We start from the raw sequence: 16,060 nt of genomic DNA on the forward strand, positions 1-16,060 counted from the left end.
AAAGTGGTTCTACGTACAAATCCCAAATTCTTACCAAAAGTTATATCACCGTTCCACTTAAACCAAACTGTGGAACTCCCAGTCTTTTTTCCACACCAAACTCTGTAGCTGAAAGAGCATTACATACATTAGACATAAAAAGAGCTCTAATGTACTACATTGATAGAACCAAACAGTTTCACAAAACAAAACAATTGTTTGTAGCTTACCAAAAACCTCATACAGGAAATCCAATATCCAAACAAGGCATTGCCAGATGGATAGTGAAATGTATTCAACCCTGTTATGTTAAAGCTGAGAGAACTGCCTATTACACCAAAGGCACACTCCACTAGAAAGAAAGACGCCACAATGGCCTTTCTAGCAAATATACCAATGACAGAAATCTGTAAGGCAGCCACATGGTCTACGCCTCATACATTCACTAAACATTACTGCATGGATGTGTTAACAACACAATAAGCCACAGTAGGACAAGCAGTAGTAAGAACTTTATTTCAAACAACTTCAACTCCTACAGGCTAAACCACCGCTTTTGGGGAGATAACTGCTTACTAGTCTATGCACAGCATGTGCATCTGCAGCTACACATGCCATCGAACGGAAAATGTCACTTACCCAGTGTACATCTGTTCGTGGCATGAGACGCTGCAGATTCACATGCGCCCTCCCACCTCCCCGGGAGCCTGTAGCCGGTGTAAGTTGATTAACATTAAACTCCTACATTTGTAAATATAATACTTTTAGTCACATTATGTACATACATACTTACTCCATTGCATGGGCATTATTACTATATACAACAACTCCTACCTCACCCTCTGCGGGGAAAGCAATCTAAAATGGAGTAGACGCCCATGCGCAATGGAGCCGAAATGGGAGGAGTCCCTCGATCTCGTGACTCGAAAAGACTTCTTCGAAGAAAAACACCTTGTAACACTCCGAGCCCAACACTAGATGGCGGGATATGCACAGCATGTGAATCTGCAGCGTCTCATGTACACTGGGTAAGTGACATTTTCCATATATATATATATATATATATATATATATATATATATATATATATATATATATATATATATATATATATATATATATATATATATATATATATTCGATGGCATGTGTAGCTGCAGATACACATTCTGTGCATTATCCTGCCATCTAGTGTTGGGCTCGGAGTGTTACAAGTTGTTTTTCTTCGAAGAAGTTTTTTCGAGTCACGAGACCGAGGGACTCCTCCCTTTCGGCTCCATTGCGCATGGGCGTCGACTCCATCTTAGATTGTTTTCTTTCCGCCATCGGGTTCGGACGTGTTCCTCTTCGCTCCTTATTTCGAATCGGGAAAGTTAGCTAAATATCGAAAATTCGACAGTATTGTTCGCGCTCAGTACCGGTTTAGTGTTAGCGTATTGACACCGATAGTAGAAGCGCTCCGGCGGCCCTTCGCGGCTTCCGCTCTTCAGCAGGGCCTGGTCGGCCCGACTGCATCCATCGACGAAACTAATGGTCCGAACCCCCTTCCGCTTCTGTCCGAAGTGCTACTCGAAGTATCCTTATACAGACCATCACTTGGTCTGTAATCTGTGTCTATCACCAGAACACAGGGAGGATACTTGTGAGGCCTGTCGGGCATTTTGATCGAAAAAGACCCTACGCGATCGAAGAGCCAGAAGACTACAAATGGCGTCGACACCGAGGGAACAAATCGACGTCAAAGAGGAGGAAAGAATTTCCATCCTGGGAACGGACTCAGATGATTCCGAAAGTGAGCGACCCGTGACGACGCAGAAAACAGTGAGTAAAACTGCCCCGTCCAAGACTCCCACAAAGATTGTAAAGGCCAAGGGGATGCCACCGCTAGCAGGCCATGGCTTAACCCATCGAAAAGACTGTGACCAAACATCGGCACCGAAAAAGGCCAAAGAACTGCCGAAGACATCCGACTCCGGTCGAGATTCAGGCTCCGAACGATCTTGGCACCGAGAGTTCGACTCACCCAAGGTGAGAAAAGTTACATCGGAACCAAAAAAAGACTTTTTCCGAAGCTTCGGTACCGAAAAAAGCAGCTTCGGAGCCGAAAAGAAGCTCTTACACGGAAGAGCAAGGACTTTCCGGCCAAATGCAAAAACACAGATTTGAGCAGGAGATAAGTATGAGGGAACCAGACCATACGCAAAGGAGGTTGCATATCCAGAAAGAGACTGGGAAAATAAAAACTCTTCCTCCAATTAAAACCAAAAGAAAGCTGGCATTTCATGAGTCAGAAATGCAGTTGAAGGCAAAGGTGGCAAGAGATAAAACACCACCACCAAGGTTTTCGCCACAACCTTCTCCACTGCATTCACCACAGCTGTCCCCGGTAACAAAACCCCCAATGCAGTCACCGACCCATACAGGGATGACACAGGATGATCCGGATGCATGGGACTTATATGATGCTCCGGTATCAGACAACAGCCCAGATTGTTACCCAACAAGGCCGTCACTTCCAGAGGACAGTACTGCATATACACAGGTACTATCAAGGGCAGCTACATTCCACAATGTAGCAATGCATTCAGAGCCAATAGAGGATGATTTCCTATTCAACACCTTGGCGTCCACCCACACTTCCTACCAGAGTCTGCCAATGCTCCCAGGCACGCTCAAGCACGCAAAACAGGTCTTCCAGGAGCCAGTGAAAGGAAGGGCTATCACACCTAGGGTGGAGAAAAAATACAAACCTCCCCCAACGGACCCTGTGTTTATAACACAGCAACTTACACCAGACTCGGTCGTTGTAGGAGGAGCAAGAAAGAGGGCAAACTCTCAATCATCAGGAGACGCTCCACCACCTGACAAGGAGAGTAGGAAGTTTGATGCAGCGGGCAAACTGGTGGCAGCACAGGCAGCCAATCCATGGCGGATCGCAAACTCGGAAGCCCTACTGGCTCGCTACGACAGGGCACACTGGGACGAGATGCAACACATAATACAGCACTTGCCCAAAGAACACCAGAAACGTGCCCAACAGGTTGTTGAGGAAGGACAAGCAATATCCAACAACCAAATAAAGTCTGCATTAGACTCGGCAGACACAGCAGCACGAACAGTCAACACTGCGGTAACCATTCACAGGCATGCATGGTTACAAGGCTCAGGATTCAAGCCAGAAATCCAACAAGCTGTGTTAAACATGCCTTTCAACCAGGAACAATTGTTTGGGCCGGAGGTGGACACAGCAATTGAAAAATTAAAAAAGGACACAGACACGGCTAAAGCCATGGGCGCGCTCTACTCCCCACAAAGCAGAGGCACATTTAGAAAGCCACAATTTAGAGGGGGGTTTCGTATGCAAACACCAGAACCTTCCACCTCGCAAACCAGACCCACCTGTCAGGGACAATACCAGAGAGGAGGGTTTCGAGGCTCATATAGGGGTGGACAATTCCCAAGAGCAAGGGGAAAGTTCCAAACGCCTAAAACAAGTCAAACCAAACAGTGACTTCAATGTCACAAAACCCCAACATTTAACACCAGTGGGGGGGGAGACTTACTGCATACTACAAAAACTGGACACACATAACTACGGACGCATGGGTCCTAGCCATTATCCAACATGGTTATTGCATAGAATTCATACATTTCCTGCCAGACGTGCCCCCAAGAGCACACAATATGTCCAAACAACACTTAGACCTCTTACAACTAGAAGTCCAAGCATTGTTACAAAAACAAGCAATAGAGTTAGTACCCAACCATCAAAAAGGAACAGGCGTCTACTCACTATATTTCCTAATTCCAAAGAAAGACAAAACGTTAAGACCCATATTAGACCTCAGAACGCTGAATCTCTTCATCAAATCGGATCACTTCCACATGGTAACACTTCAAGACGTGGTTCCATTACTCAAAAAAGAGGACTACATGTCAACATTAGATCTCAAGGATGCCTACTTTCACATACCCATACATCCTTCCCACAGAAAATACTTAAGGTTTGTAATACATGGCGTACACTATCAATTCAAAGTATTACAGTTCGGGATAACAACAGCCCCAAGGGTATTCACAAAATGCCTTGCAGTAGTAGCTGCTCACATAAGGAAACAGCACATGCACGTATTCCCGTACTTAGACGACTGGCGAATAAAAACCAGCACTCAACAACAATGACTTATTCACACGCAATACGTTATAGAAACTCTACACAAACTAGGATTTTTGATAAATTACCAGAAATCACATCTGCAGCCATCCCAAATACAACAATACTTGGGAGCAACACTCAACACACAAAAAGCGATTGCCATGCCAAGTCCACAAAGAGTACAGGCGTTCCAAAATATAACATCAAACATACAGCCAAACCAACACTACCAAGTAAGGTTTGTAATTAAACTTCTAGGAATGTCTTCTTCATGCATAGCCATTGTCCCAAACGCAGGATTACACATGCGGCCTTTACAACAGTGCCTAGCAAAACAATGTACACAGGTACAGGGTCAACTCCAAGATCTGGTGTTGATAGACCGCCAGACACACTTCTCGTTTCAGTAGTGGAACCCTAAAAATTTAAACAAAGGGCGGCCATTCCAAGACCCAGTGCCTCAATATGTGATCACAACAGATGCTTTCATGATGGGATGGGGAGCATACCTCAACATGCACAGCATACAGGGACAATGGGACAATCAACAAAAGCAATTCCACATAAATCATTTAGAACTGTTGGCAGTGTTTCTAGCATTAAAAGCATTTCAACCACTAATAGCCCACAAACACATCCTTGTCAAAACCGACAACATGACAACAATGTATTATCTCAACAAACAAGGAGGGACACACTCGTCACAACTGTGTCTCTTAGCCCAAAACATTTGGGATTGGGCAATTCACAATCACATTCGCCTAATAGCACAATACATCCCAGGCATTCAGAACCAGTTGGCCGACAAGCTCAGTCGAGATCACCAGCAAACACACGAATGGGAAATTCATCCCCAGATTCTACAGGATTACTTCCTATGCTGGGGAACACCAAAAATAGACCTATTCGCAACAAAAGAAAATGCGAAGTGCCAAAACTTCGCATCCAGGTACCCACACCCTCAATCCAAGGGCAATGCGTTATGGATCAGTTGGTCAGGGATATTTGCTTACGCTTTTCCCCCTCTCCCACTCATTCCTTATCTGGTAAACAAACTAAGTCAAAACAAACTCAAACTAATTCTCATTGCACCAAACTGGGCTCGCCAACCGTGGTACACAACACTGCTGGACCTATCTGTAGTACCTCATATCAAATTACCAAACAGGCCAGATCTGTTAACTCAACACAAACAACAGATCAGACACCCGAATCCAGCATCGCTCAATCTAGCAATCTGGCTCCTTTTCTTAGAATTTACACAAGAATGTATGGAAGTCATTAAACAAGCTAGAAAACCTACTACAAGACATTGTTACGCAAACAAATGGAAATGATTTGTTCATTACTGCCACAATAATCAAATTCAACCACTACATGCTTCCGCAAAGGACATTGTAAGCTACTTATTACACTTACAAAAGTCTAAGCTAGCATTCTCTTCAATCAAAATACATCTCACAGCAATATCTGCCTATCTGCAGATTACACATTCAACATCGCTTTTTAGAATCCCAGTCATCAAAGCATTTATGGAGGGATTAAAAAGAATCATACCCCCAAGAACACCACCAGTACCTTCGTGGAACCTTAATATTGTATTAACACGACTCATGGGACCACCATTTGAACCCATGCACTCTTGTGAAATGCAATACTTAACTTGCAAAGTAGCCTTTCTAATAGCTATCACATCACTTAGAAGAGTAAGTGAGATACAAGCATTTACTATACAAGAACACTTTATACAAATACATAAACATAAAGTGGTTCTCCGTACAAACTCCAAATTCCTACCAAATGTTATATCACCATTCCACCTAAACTAAACAGTGGAACTCCCAGTCTTCTTTCCAAAGCCAGACTCAGTAGCCGAACGAGCCTTACATACATTAGACATAAAAAGAGCACTAATGTATTACATTGACAGAACAAAACAATTTCGTAAAACAAAGCAATTGTTCGTAGCCTTCCAAAAACCTCATGCAGGTAATCCTATATCCAAATAAGGCATTGCCAGATGGATAGTTAAATGTATTCAAACTTGCTATATTAAAGCAAAAAGAGAGTTACCTATTGCACCAAGAGCACATTCCACTAGAAAAAAAGGCACCACAATGGCTTTTCTGGGAAATATACCCATGACAGAAATTTGTAAGGCAGCCACCTGGTCTACGCCTCATACATTCACGAAGCATTACTGTGTAGATGTGTTAACAACACAACAAGCCACAGTAGGACAAGCTGTATTAAGAACATTATTTCAGACAACTTCAACTCCTACAGGCTAAGCCACCGCTTTTGGGGAGATTACTGCTTATTAGTCAATGCACAGCATGTGTATCTGCAGCTACACATGCCATAGAACGGAAAATGTCACTTACCCAGTGTACATCTGTTCGTGGCATGACATGAGACGCTGCAGATTCACATGCGCCCTCTCACCTCCCCTGTAGCCATTAGAAGTTGGATAAAAACTGTAAATTTGTAAATAAATATTATTTTAATACACATTATGTACTTACATACCTACTCCATTGCATGGGCATATTTAGTATATTCACAACTCCTACCTCACCCTCTGCGGGGAAAACAATCTAAGATGGAGTAGACGCCCATGCGCAATGGAGCCGAAAGGGAGGAGTCCCTCGGTCTCATGACTCGAAAAGACTTCTTCGTAGAAAAACAACTTGTAACACTCCGAGCCCAACACTAGATGGCAGGATAATGCACAGCATGTGAATCTGCAGCGTCTCATGCCACGAACCGATGTACACTGGGTAAGTGACATTTTCCATATATATATATATATATATATATATATAATTTTTTTTTTCATTTGCATGGACATCTCTTTTCTTTATACTCTATCACTTCTACCTTACCCTCTGTGGGAAAACAATCTAACATGGAGTTGATGCCCATGCGCAATGGAGCCGAAGAGGAGGAGTCACTCAAACACTTCTTCGAAGAAAAACAACTTGTAACACTCCGAGCCCAACACTAGATGGCAGACTATGCATAGCGTGTGAATCTGCAGCGGAACATGCCACGGTCAGATGTACACTGGGCAAGTGACATTTTCCATATATGTGTGTGTGTATATACATATGTGTGTGTGTGTGTGTGTATGTGTGTATATATATATATATATATATATATATATATATATATATATATATACACACACATACTTACATACATGGTACTTAAGCATTAAATAACTGAAGTAAAGTACCACCGATGCAAAGGTAGTAAAACCTACCTGCGATATGAGTCCAGCTGTAACTTCAGTGAAGTAAAAGTAGTATACCATCCCAGCAGTGCTAAAATCTTGTGGGCTGCTAAATGCAATGATCTTAGAAGGTTGAGACGCTTCAGAAAGAAGAAAGTGTCTCCCCCTACGGATATGCTTTTGCTACTTGTGTGATCACAGATAATGGATGGACTGAAATGATACTGATGTATAGTTTTCTTGGTTTACTCTCAGATTAGTGCCTTTTTAAGATGGATACTGTCATCTGGAAGTGCTACTCAATAGTTTTGTTAGGCATCTCCCATTTTTTCACACCTGTTTCTCCAGCAAATTGCTAGTATGTCTAAAATAACAAATACGAAATGTCTATTTTCTTTTGTTAAGAAATAATCCAAACTGTGTCTAGCTCCTTGCTGTTGAACAGGCACAAACATACATTTCCCAATATTTCTCTGTCTGAGAAGCATTGCGAGAGAAAGGAGCTATATGTGGCCCAGCAATGATTAAGAAACTTCTTTCTTACGCTTTGAAAAAATCTGAATAGTGTCTGGCTCGTGCTGCTGCACAAACACACAGCTCCTTCCTCTCACTGTGCTCTTCGTGGACAGAGAAGGATTGTGAGACTAAGGAGCTGTCCAGACCAGTGCATAATTTGAGCTGGTGGATGTGGGTGAGATCCACCAGCACACATTTGTGGGAGCTTGTTTTTCATTCATCTTCTTTCTCCCAGGACAAGAGGGAACAACTTAAAAAATGGTGAAGAATGATAAAGTGAATGATGCAAAAACAGTGAGAAATCCCATATGAAAAAAGAACTTACATGACTGAAGCTAAAGGGACAAGGAATGTAGAGTAGTGGTGAAAGAGGCATAAGCTGGAATCAATGCTAGACAGGTATTAAGCAACACCACACTCAGTAGAGCTGGCTGCGGGCTTCTCAGGAAAACTTTGGGTATCAGCATTTGATTTTTTTTTCAAATTAAGCACAAATTAAAAATTAACCACCTCTCAAGTGGGAGGGGTGGTGAGAGGACCTGGGCTGCTTCACCTTCCTTGCTTTCAACCTACCTTCCTTCCAACCCCCCGAAAAACTGGATTGTTCCATTTGGGCTTGGGTGGGTAGGAGCTAAATGCAGTGACAGCCCACCTATCCATCCAATCCTGGGCAAAGATCTGGGAGGGACAAGCCAATCCCTTTCAGGCCTACCCTTATGTCTGTGATGTCACACAGATTATTCTCCTGGGGCCCTGGAAGGTAGTCATGGGTCACTTCATTTGAAAGTTTGTTGGTGACCTATAGAGATATGCAGGGTAATCATTTTTCATCAGTTTTCTACATCAACATCTCTAGGGCAACATCTTCTGTTTACTAACCTAGGGATACCTTCCTCTATAACAATTTATTGTTCTATAGTGTGCGTCTTAGAACTTTGGCAGTAACTGTTGCAGTGAGGTATGCAATGCATGAGCTCTTGCTTTGTTTTCCTCCCCTATCTGCAATTACCAACACATATCCACTAGCCTTTGTACAACCGTTATTGCTAATTGAATGTGCTCCTCCTCCTTTTCCTTAGCACCGCCCTGGCCTCAGATTTCATGGAGTATGTAGGCCTTGTTTTGCTTGCTCCTTGCCCCCTACATATGATGTGTATGGTGCTTGCTGCATAGCAGAATCTTCACCTCTTCTTCCAAAATGGCCTCACAGGCAAGATATGCCTCTGAGGGGAGCGCTGACCTCTATTCTCGGACTTCTATTTGCTAACTTAAGGCATGCTGATACAATGATTGCTCTGCTCGGAGCACATTCTGTATCTTAATGTATGCGACCTCAAGTCAGTGCAGAGGTGGTTACCATTTAGCATTCGGTGCAGGAGCGAATACTTTGGAACTCAAAACATGCAGTGCCACTCATGTCCCTTTTTCAGTACATCATAAATTTTGAGAGAATCAGAAACATGGTCACACTCCTTACTTTCCTTTTTTGAAGGTTTTCTAAACTCCTCCCTGACCTTAGGACTTACTTTCATATTTGCACTCTGAATCTATATTTTGCAATCTTTAAACTTGTAAAAGCAGAGATGAGAATTGAATGGATCAATCAGTCAGTAAATACACTTAATTTATTTTTGTTTCTTATATTTCAGGGACATGAAGATGAAGTGTTCGTACTTGAGTCACATCCTTTTGATCCTAGACTCCTCTTCTCTGCAGGTCATGATGGAAATGTCATTGTCTGGGATTTGGCAAGAGGGGTGAAAATTCGCTCCTATTTCAATATGGTAATATATTAACCTTATTTAAAGACCTATTAGTAAAGTGCAAGATATGTAATACAAGGAAAAATAAATCTAGTAGTTATCTGTGGTCTCCATGTTTAAGTGAATGTGTGGTTAAGCAGGTATTGTGAAATAGAAAAAGCAGCTCATAAAAGCGGTAGTATGATGTGACCCATGTGTAAGAATAGCTTTAGAACATATTGAGGACACGTTTATGACTGTAAAAGCAGTGAAAATATATTACTAGAATGATCCTTGAACCTTTTTGGACATGATTTATGTTCATTTGACCCTGCATTTCCGTAAGTGGTTTAGTTATCACCTTGGGTCAGTTTTACTTTCTTCCACTTTAGTTGTTACTATTTAGTCTGTGGGCTTGATTCGTAAAGTCCTTATTTTGAAAGTTATAAATATGTCAGTTTTACGAGAATAGCAAAAAATCCCTAGATTACGCCTGGAAACCTCCAGTACATAAACTGCATGCTTGAGGAATTTACCTTATTTTAGGGATGGGGAACCTGCACATTGGCCAATTTGACCAATTTATTCTGGACTATAGTCCTGAGTTGAGAGATGTGATTCATATTTTACCCCCTTACCTGTTGAGCCCTTTTTGTGGCTATTTGTTTTTTTTTTGGGCTTTGGCCTTCATAACTTTTTGTCCACATAAACTACCCACGCCAAATTTGCGTCCTTTGTTTCCAACATCCTAGGGATTCTAAAGGTACCCAGAGTTTGTGGGTCCCCCTGCGGGAGGCCAATAAATTAGCCAAAATACAGTTTATCTTTTTTTCTTTCAGAAAAATGGGGAAAAAAGGGCTGCAAAAGAAAGCATGTGTTTTTTCCCCTGAAAATGGCATCAACAAAAGGTTTGCAGTGCTAAAATCACCATCTTCCCAGCTTTCAGGACCTGCAGACTTGAATCAGAAAACCAAATTTTTCAACACAATTTTGGCATTTTACTGGAACATACCTCATTTTTTACAATTGTTTTGTGCTTTCAGCCTACTTCCAGTTAGTGACAGAAATTTTTGGGAAACCAGTGGTGGATCCCGGACAACTCAACATTTATGGAAAGTAGACAAAATTCTGCATTCAGCAAGGGGTCATTTGTGTAGATCCTTCACGGTTTTCCTACAGAAAGTAACACAAAAAACAAATATTGAAGTTGAGGTGAAAAAAGAGCCATTTCTGTCCACGTTTTCTTCTATAACTTTTTCCAGCAATGGCAGGTTTTTTAAAGCAAAATACTGTTACACCTGCTGGACTCTTCTGGTTGAGGGGATAAATAGGGCTTGTAGGTTCATCAAAAACCCTAGGTACCCAGAGCCAATAATTAAGCTGCACCTTGCAATGAGGTTTTATTGTTGTAGAGAAATGCCTCTCTTGGCATGGTTACCCCCTAACTTTTGGGCTTTTGTTGATGCTAAGTTACGATTTGAAAGTGTGCTGGGTCCCTGCTAACCAGACCCCAGCACCAGTGTTCTTTCCCTAAACTGTACCTTTGTTCCCACAATTGGAACAGCCCAGATAAGTCCCTTGTAACTGGTACCATTGGTACCAAGGGCCCTGTGACCAAGGAAGGTCTCTAATGGCTGCAACGTGTATTATGCCACCCTGGGGACCCCTCACTCAGCACATGCACACTGCTTCACAGCTTGTGTGTGCTGGTGGGGAGAAAATGACGAAGTCGACATGGCACTCCCCTCAGAGTGCCATGCTCACCTCTCACTGCCTGTGGCATAGGTAAGTCGCCCCTCTAGAAGGTGTTGCAGCCCTAAGACAGGTTGCACTATACCACAGGTGAGGGCATATGTGCATGAGCACTATGCCCCTACAGTGTCTAAGCAAAACCTTAGACATTTTAAGTGCAGGGTAGCCATGAAGAGTATATGGTCTGGCAGTCTGTCAGTTACGAACTCTACAGTTCCATAATGGCTACACTGAAATCTGGGAAGTTTGGTATCAAACTTCTCAGCACAATAAATGCACACTGATGCCAGAGTGGAATTTATTGTAAAATACACCCAGAGGACATCTTGGAGATGCCTCCTGAATACCAGTCCGACTCCTAGTGCCAGGCTGACCAGTTTCTGCCTTTGTCACTCTGTGGCCAGGAACAAAGCCTGTACTAGATGGAGGTGCTTCTCACCTCCCCCTGCAGGAACTGTAACAACTGGCGGTGAGCCTCAAAGGCTCATGCCTTTTGTTATAGCATCCCAGCTAGTGGAGATGCCTGCCCATCCTGCCACTGTCCCCACTTTTGGCAGCAAGGCTGGAGGAGATAATTAGAAAAACAAGGAGTCGTCACCCAAAAGTCAGGACAGCCCCTAAGGTGTCTTGAGCTGAGGTGACCCCTGGTTTTAGAAATCTTCCATCTTGGTTTTGGAGGATTCCCCCAATAGGATTAGGGATGTGCCCCCCTCCCCTCAGGGAGGAGGCACAAAGAGGGTGTAGCCACCCTCCAGGACAGTAGCCATTGGCTACTGCCCTCCTGACCTAAACACACCCCTAAATCTAGTATTTAGGGACACCCCTTGAACCTAGGAAATCGGATTCCTGCAAGCTACAAGAAGGACTGCTGACCTGAAAGTCCTGTAGAGATGACAGAGACGACAACCGACTTGGCCTCAGCCCTACCAGCCTGTATCCAGACTCAAAGAACCTGCACAGCAACGCATCCGACAGGGACCAATGACCTCTGAAGCCTCAGAGGACTTCCCTGAACCCGAAGGACCAAGAAACTCCCGAGAACAGCGGCACTGTTAAAAAAAAAAAAAAAAAAGCAACAACTTTCTTGCAACTTTTAAAGACCTCACTCTTCCCACCAGAAGCGTGAGGCATCACACTCTACACCAGACACCCCCGGCTCGAGCTCCAGAGAACCAACACTACAGGGAGGACTCCCAGGAGACTGCGACCTTGTGAGTAACCTGAGGCGACCCTCCCAGGACCCCCACAACGACACATGCAGAGAGGATCCGGAGGCTACCCCTGACCGCGACTGCCTGGAACAAAGAACCCGACGCCTGGACCAAGCACTGCACCCACAGCTCCCAGGACCAAAAGGAACCAAACTCCAGTGCAGGAGCGACCATCAGGCAATCCTCTGCCTAGCCCAGTCGGTGGCTGGCCCGAGAAGCCCCCCGTGCCCTGGCTGCACCGCTAGAGTGACCCCCTGGTCCCTCCAATGATTCCTATTAAAAACCAGACACCTGCTAAGCACTGCACCCGGCCGCCCCTGTGCCGCTGAGGGTGTGTTTTGTGTGCCTACTTGTGTGTCCCCCAGTGCTCTACAAAACCCCCCTGGTCTCCCCTTCGAAGACGCAGGTACTTACCTGTTGGCAGACTGGAACTGGAGCACCCCTGTTCCCCGTAGGTGCATATATCTTTTGGGCCCTCCTTTGACCTCTGCACTTGACCGGCCCTGTGTTGCTGATGCAGTGACTTTGGGGTTGCCTTGAACCCCCAATGGTGGGCTGCCTATGACCAGGAACTTAAACTTGTAAGTGTCTTACTTACCTGAAAAACTTACCAATACTTACCTCCCCCAGGAACTGATGATTTTTGCACTGTGTCCACTTTTAAAATAGCTTATTGCCATTTTAACTAAAACTGTGTATGTTACTGCCCAAATTCAAAGTTCCTTACCTACCTGTGTGGAGTACCTTACATTTTATGTATTTACTTCAAATCTTGAATCTTGTGGTTCTAAAATAAATTAAGAAAATATATTTTTCTATATAAAAACCTATTGGCCTGGAGTAAGTCTTTGAGTGTGTGTTTCTCATTTATTGCCTGTGTGTGTACAACAAATGCTTAACACTACCCTCTGATAAGCCTACTGCTCGACCACACTACCACAAAATAGAGCATTAGAATTTTCAAATTTTGCCACTATCTTACCTCTAAGGGGAACCTTTGGACTCTGTACACACTATCTCTTACTTTGAGATAGTATATACAGAGCCAACTTCCTACAGTAGTGTTGCGCACTGAGGCTTCCTTCCTTCCTAAGGTGGTTACACCCTTTCATGTAAGCCAGTCCATCACTCTGCCTACTTTCTACGCGCCCCCACATCCTTCCCATAAGGAGGAGAGACTCCACCGTCTGGACCCAAAAAGAGCGTTGACGTTCTACCTCAATCGTACTAAAGATTTCTGGGTGGACGATCAACTCTTCGTTGGGTATGGGGATGCAAAAAAAGGGAAGGTGGTGCAAAAGCGCACCTTCTCTCGATGGGTGCTTCTTTGCAACAAAACGTGCTACACTTCGGCCAAGAAGCAACCTCCTTAGGGCTTGCGTGCTCATCACACCAGAGCAACTGCTGCTTCCACTGTGTTAGCACGCAGAGTTCCTGTCCTGGATATCTGCCAGGCAGCTATGTGGGTGTCCCTGCACGTTTGCTAAGCACTGCTGTCTGGACAGTCAGGTTCGTCGGGACGGCTTCTTTGGTCCTTCGGTCCTGCAGGACTTCCTAGTATGATCTTGGTTCACAACCCACCACCGAGGATGGCATTGCTTGTGTATCTATTCTGAGGCAAGGAATCTGCAACTAGAAGTCCCTATCAGATGTACAAGTTACTTATCTTCGGTAACAAAATATCTGGTAGAGACATATTCTAGTTGCAGATTCCTTACCGCCCACCCATCCTGCCCACTTGCGAACTGATTTCTAGGGACAGGGATTCCCCCTTTCAGGTCCTTAGCTCTGGCACACCAATCTCCGTGTTCTTAGCTGCTCTGCGCTTTGGCGTGGAAAGTCATTAAAAGAAACTGACGTCACGGCGCAAGGGCGGCGTCTATATATTGCTCCCGACGTCATCACGCGACTACGATGCCAACGACGCCTGCTAAGTCGACCAACGCAACCTACTGATGCGCAAGGGTATTGCTTGAAGAAAAATCTCCGGATCCAGTCTGACGCCTGGGGGAAATTCTAAGTTAAGGAATCTGCTACTAGAATATGTCTCTACCAGATATTTTGTTACCGAAGGTAAGTAACTTGTACTTCAATTCAGTTCAAGACATTATGACTATTTTCCACATAGTCTTTTATTCAGATGCTGTTAAATAATATATATACACATTCAAGAATTGAAAAGGTGAAGAGACCAGAAGAACTACAGATACCATAAACTGTATATGTTACATATATTTATTTATCACCCAGTAGAGAGAGGCTACTCCTAAAGAGTTTTACAGGTACAAGAGGGAGTGAAAGAGTGAGTTTTTAAAGAATATAGATTAGAAATGTAAATGTCTTAGTTCTTCTAATTATTGTTTGTAGGTGTTGCAGTTCATCAACTATAAGAAGCGCCTGGACGGATGCTGAGAGGAACACATGACTCTGGAGGCAGTTCCTCTTTTCTCTCCTATTCCCCTTCACCCCTACTTGTGTCTGATAGTCTTTATCTATGGCAAGACACAGGTGGTTGGGATTGGAGTACTTCCGTCTGCTTGCATGTAATTCTTTGGCAAAGGTTAGTGTTCTGATATACACTCCCCACGAAGGGTGTGAATAGATCTTGGGCACTATAATCTGGTGCCTGGAACTGCGACATGGCCTTTTTCCCCACGCTATACATACTCACTGGACTTGCAGCCTGTGGTGAGCCGCCTGGACTGCGCCCTGAGCCCCCTTTATGTCTGATTGACCATGTGAGAATGACTGCCCGGGTCTCTCCTGGACACCACCCTGGGAGGGTTGACGTTTTTGGTAGGTGGACACAACCAGGGACGTGTCCCTGTCCCTAGGGTGCTGCGCCCTGCCTCTGGGTCCTACATTTGACCAATTGCCCTTGTTATACTAACACTCCGGCTCTCTTCACTTGATTAGTGGCAGGGCCCTAGCTGCCTTATATAGAAGTGCTGACCATGCGAGTGGTAGAGGCAGGTGCATGGTGAAACTAAAGATACCTAAACCGCCTCCACAAAAGACCATCATGGACATGCTGGTGACCCCCCCTCCACCCCTGACAAAGCGTTACATGCTATTCAAGACTCTTAAGGCAGCCATGGAGGCGCAGTTAGGTGCAATTCAAATTGAGATGGGTCTGCTGAGGGCTGATCGGGTAAAGCCCACAGTGTTTGTGGGCATGGTGGAGTTTTACTTTACATTGTTGCAGCCCTCAGTGGTTACCCTACAGGAGAAATTGAACGTCCTACAAACTGAGGTGAAAGATCTCAGGATGAGACCAGTAGATGCTGAAGGCTGCTCTAGACAAGACAGATGTCCCCTGAGGGGACAGGTAGGTGTTCCTAGCATGGAGCTATTTCTCAAAAATTGGCTGACCACCAGAGTTTGAACAAACCGCATCCACATTTTTTTCTGCATCGAAAGGGCGCACAGGATACTGAGCCAACATACTCTGACCGGAACGCTGCTTTAC

At 44.2% G+C, this 16,060-nt stretch overlaps 1 protein-coding gene across 2 annotated transcripts in view; it reads left to right on the top strand.

Moving 5' to 3' along the window:
* The window catches only part of PHIP (pleckstrin homology domain interacting protein), a 1,338,206-nt gene that overhangs the window by 323,364 nt on the left and 998,782 nt on the right, over positions 1 to 16,060 (top strand). For both annotated transcript variants that reach the window (XM_069235639.1, XM_069235640.1), the window contains one exon: positions 9,536 to 9,670. In XM_069235639.1, the coding sequence (XP_069091740.1) occupies positions 9,536 to 9,670 (135 nt within the window). The remainder of the gene's footprint in view (positions 1 to 9,535; positions 9,671 to 16,060) is intronic.

The sequence above is a fragment of the Pleurodeles waltl genome, chromosome 5, assembly GCF_031143425.1.
Source record: "Pleurodeles waltl isolate 20211129_DDA chromosome 5, aPleWal1.hap1.20221129, whole genome shotgun sequence".
NCBI classification, from domain to species: Eukaryota; Metazoa; Chordata; class Amphibia; order Caudata; family Salamandridae; genus Pleurodeles; species Pleurodeles waltl.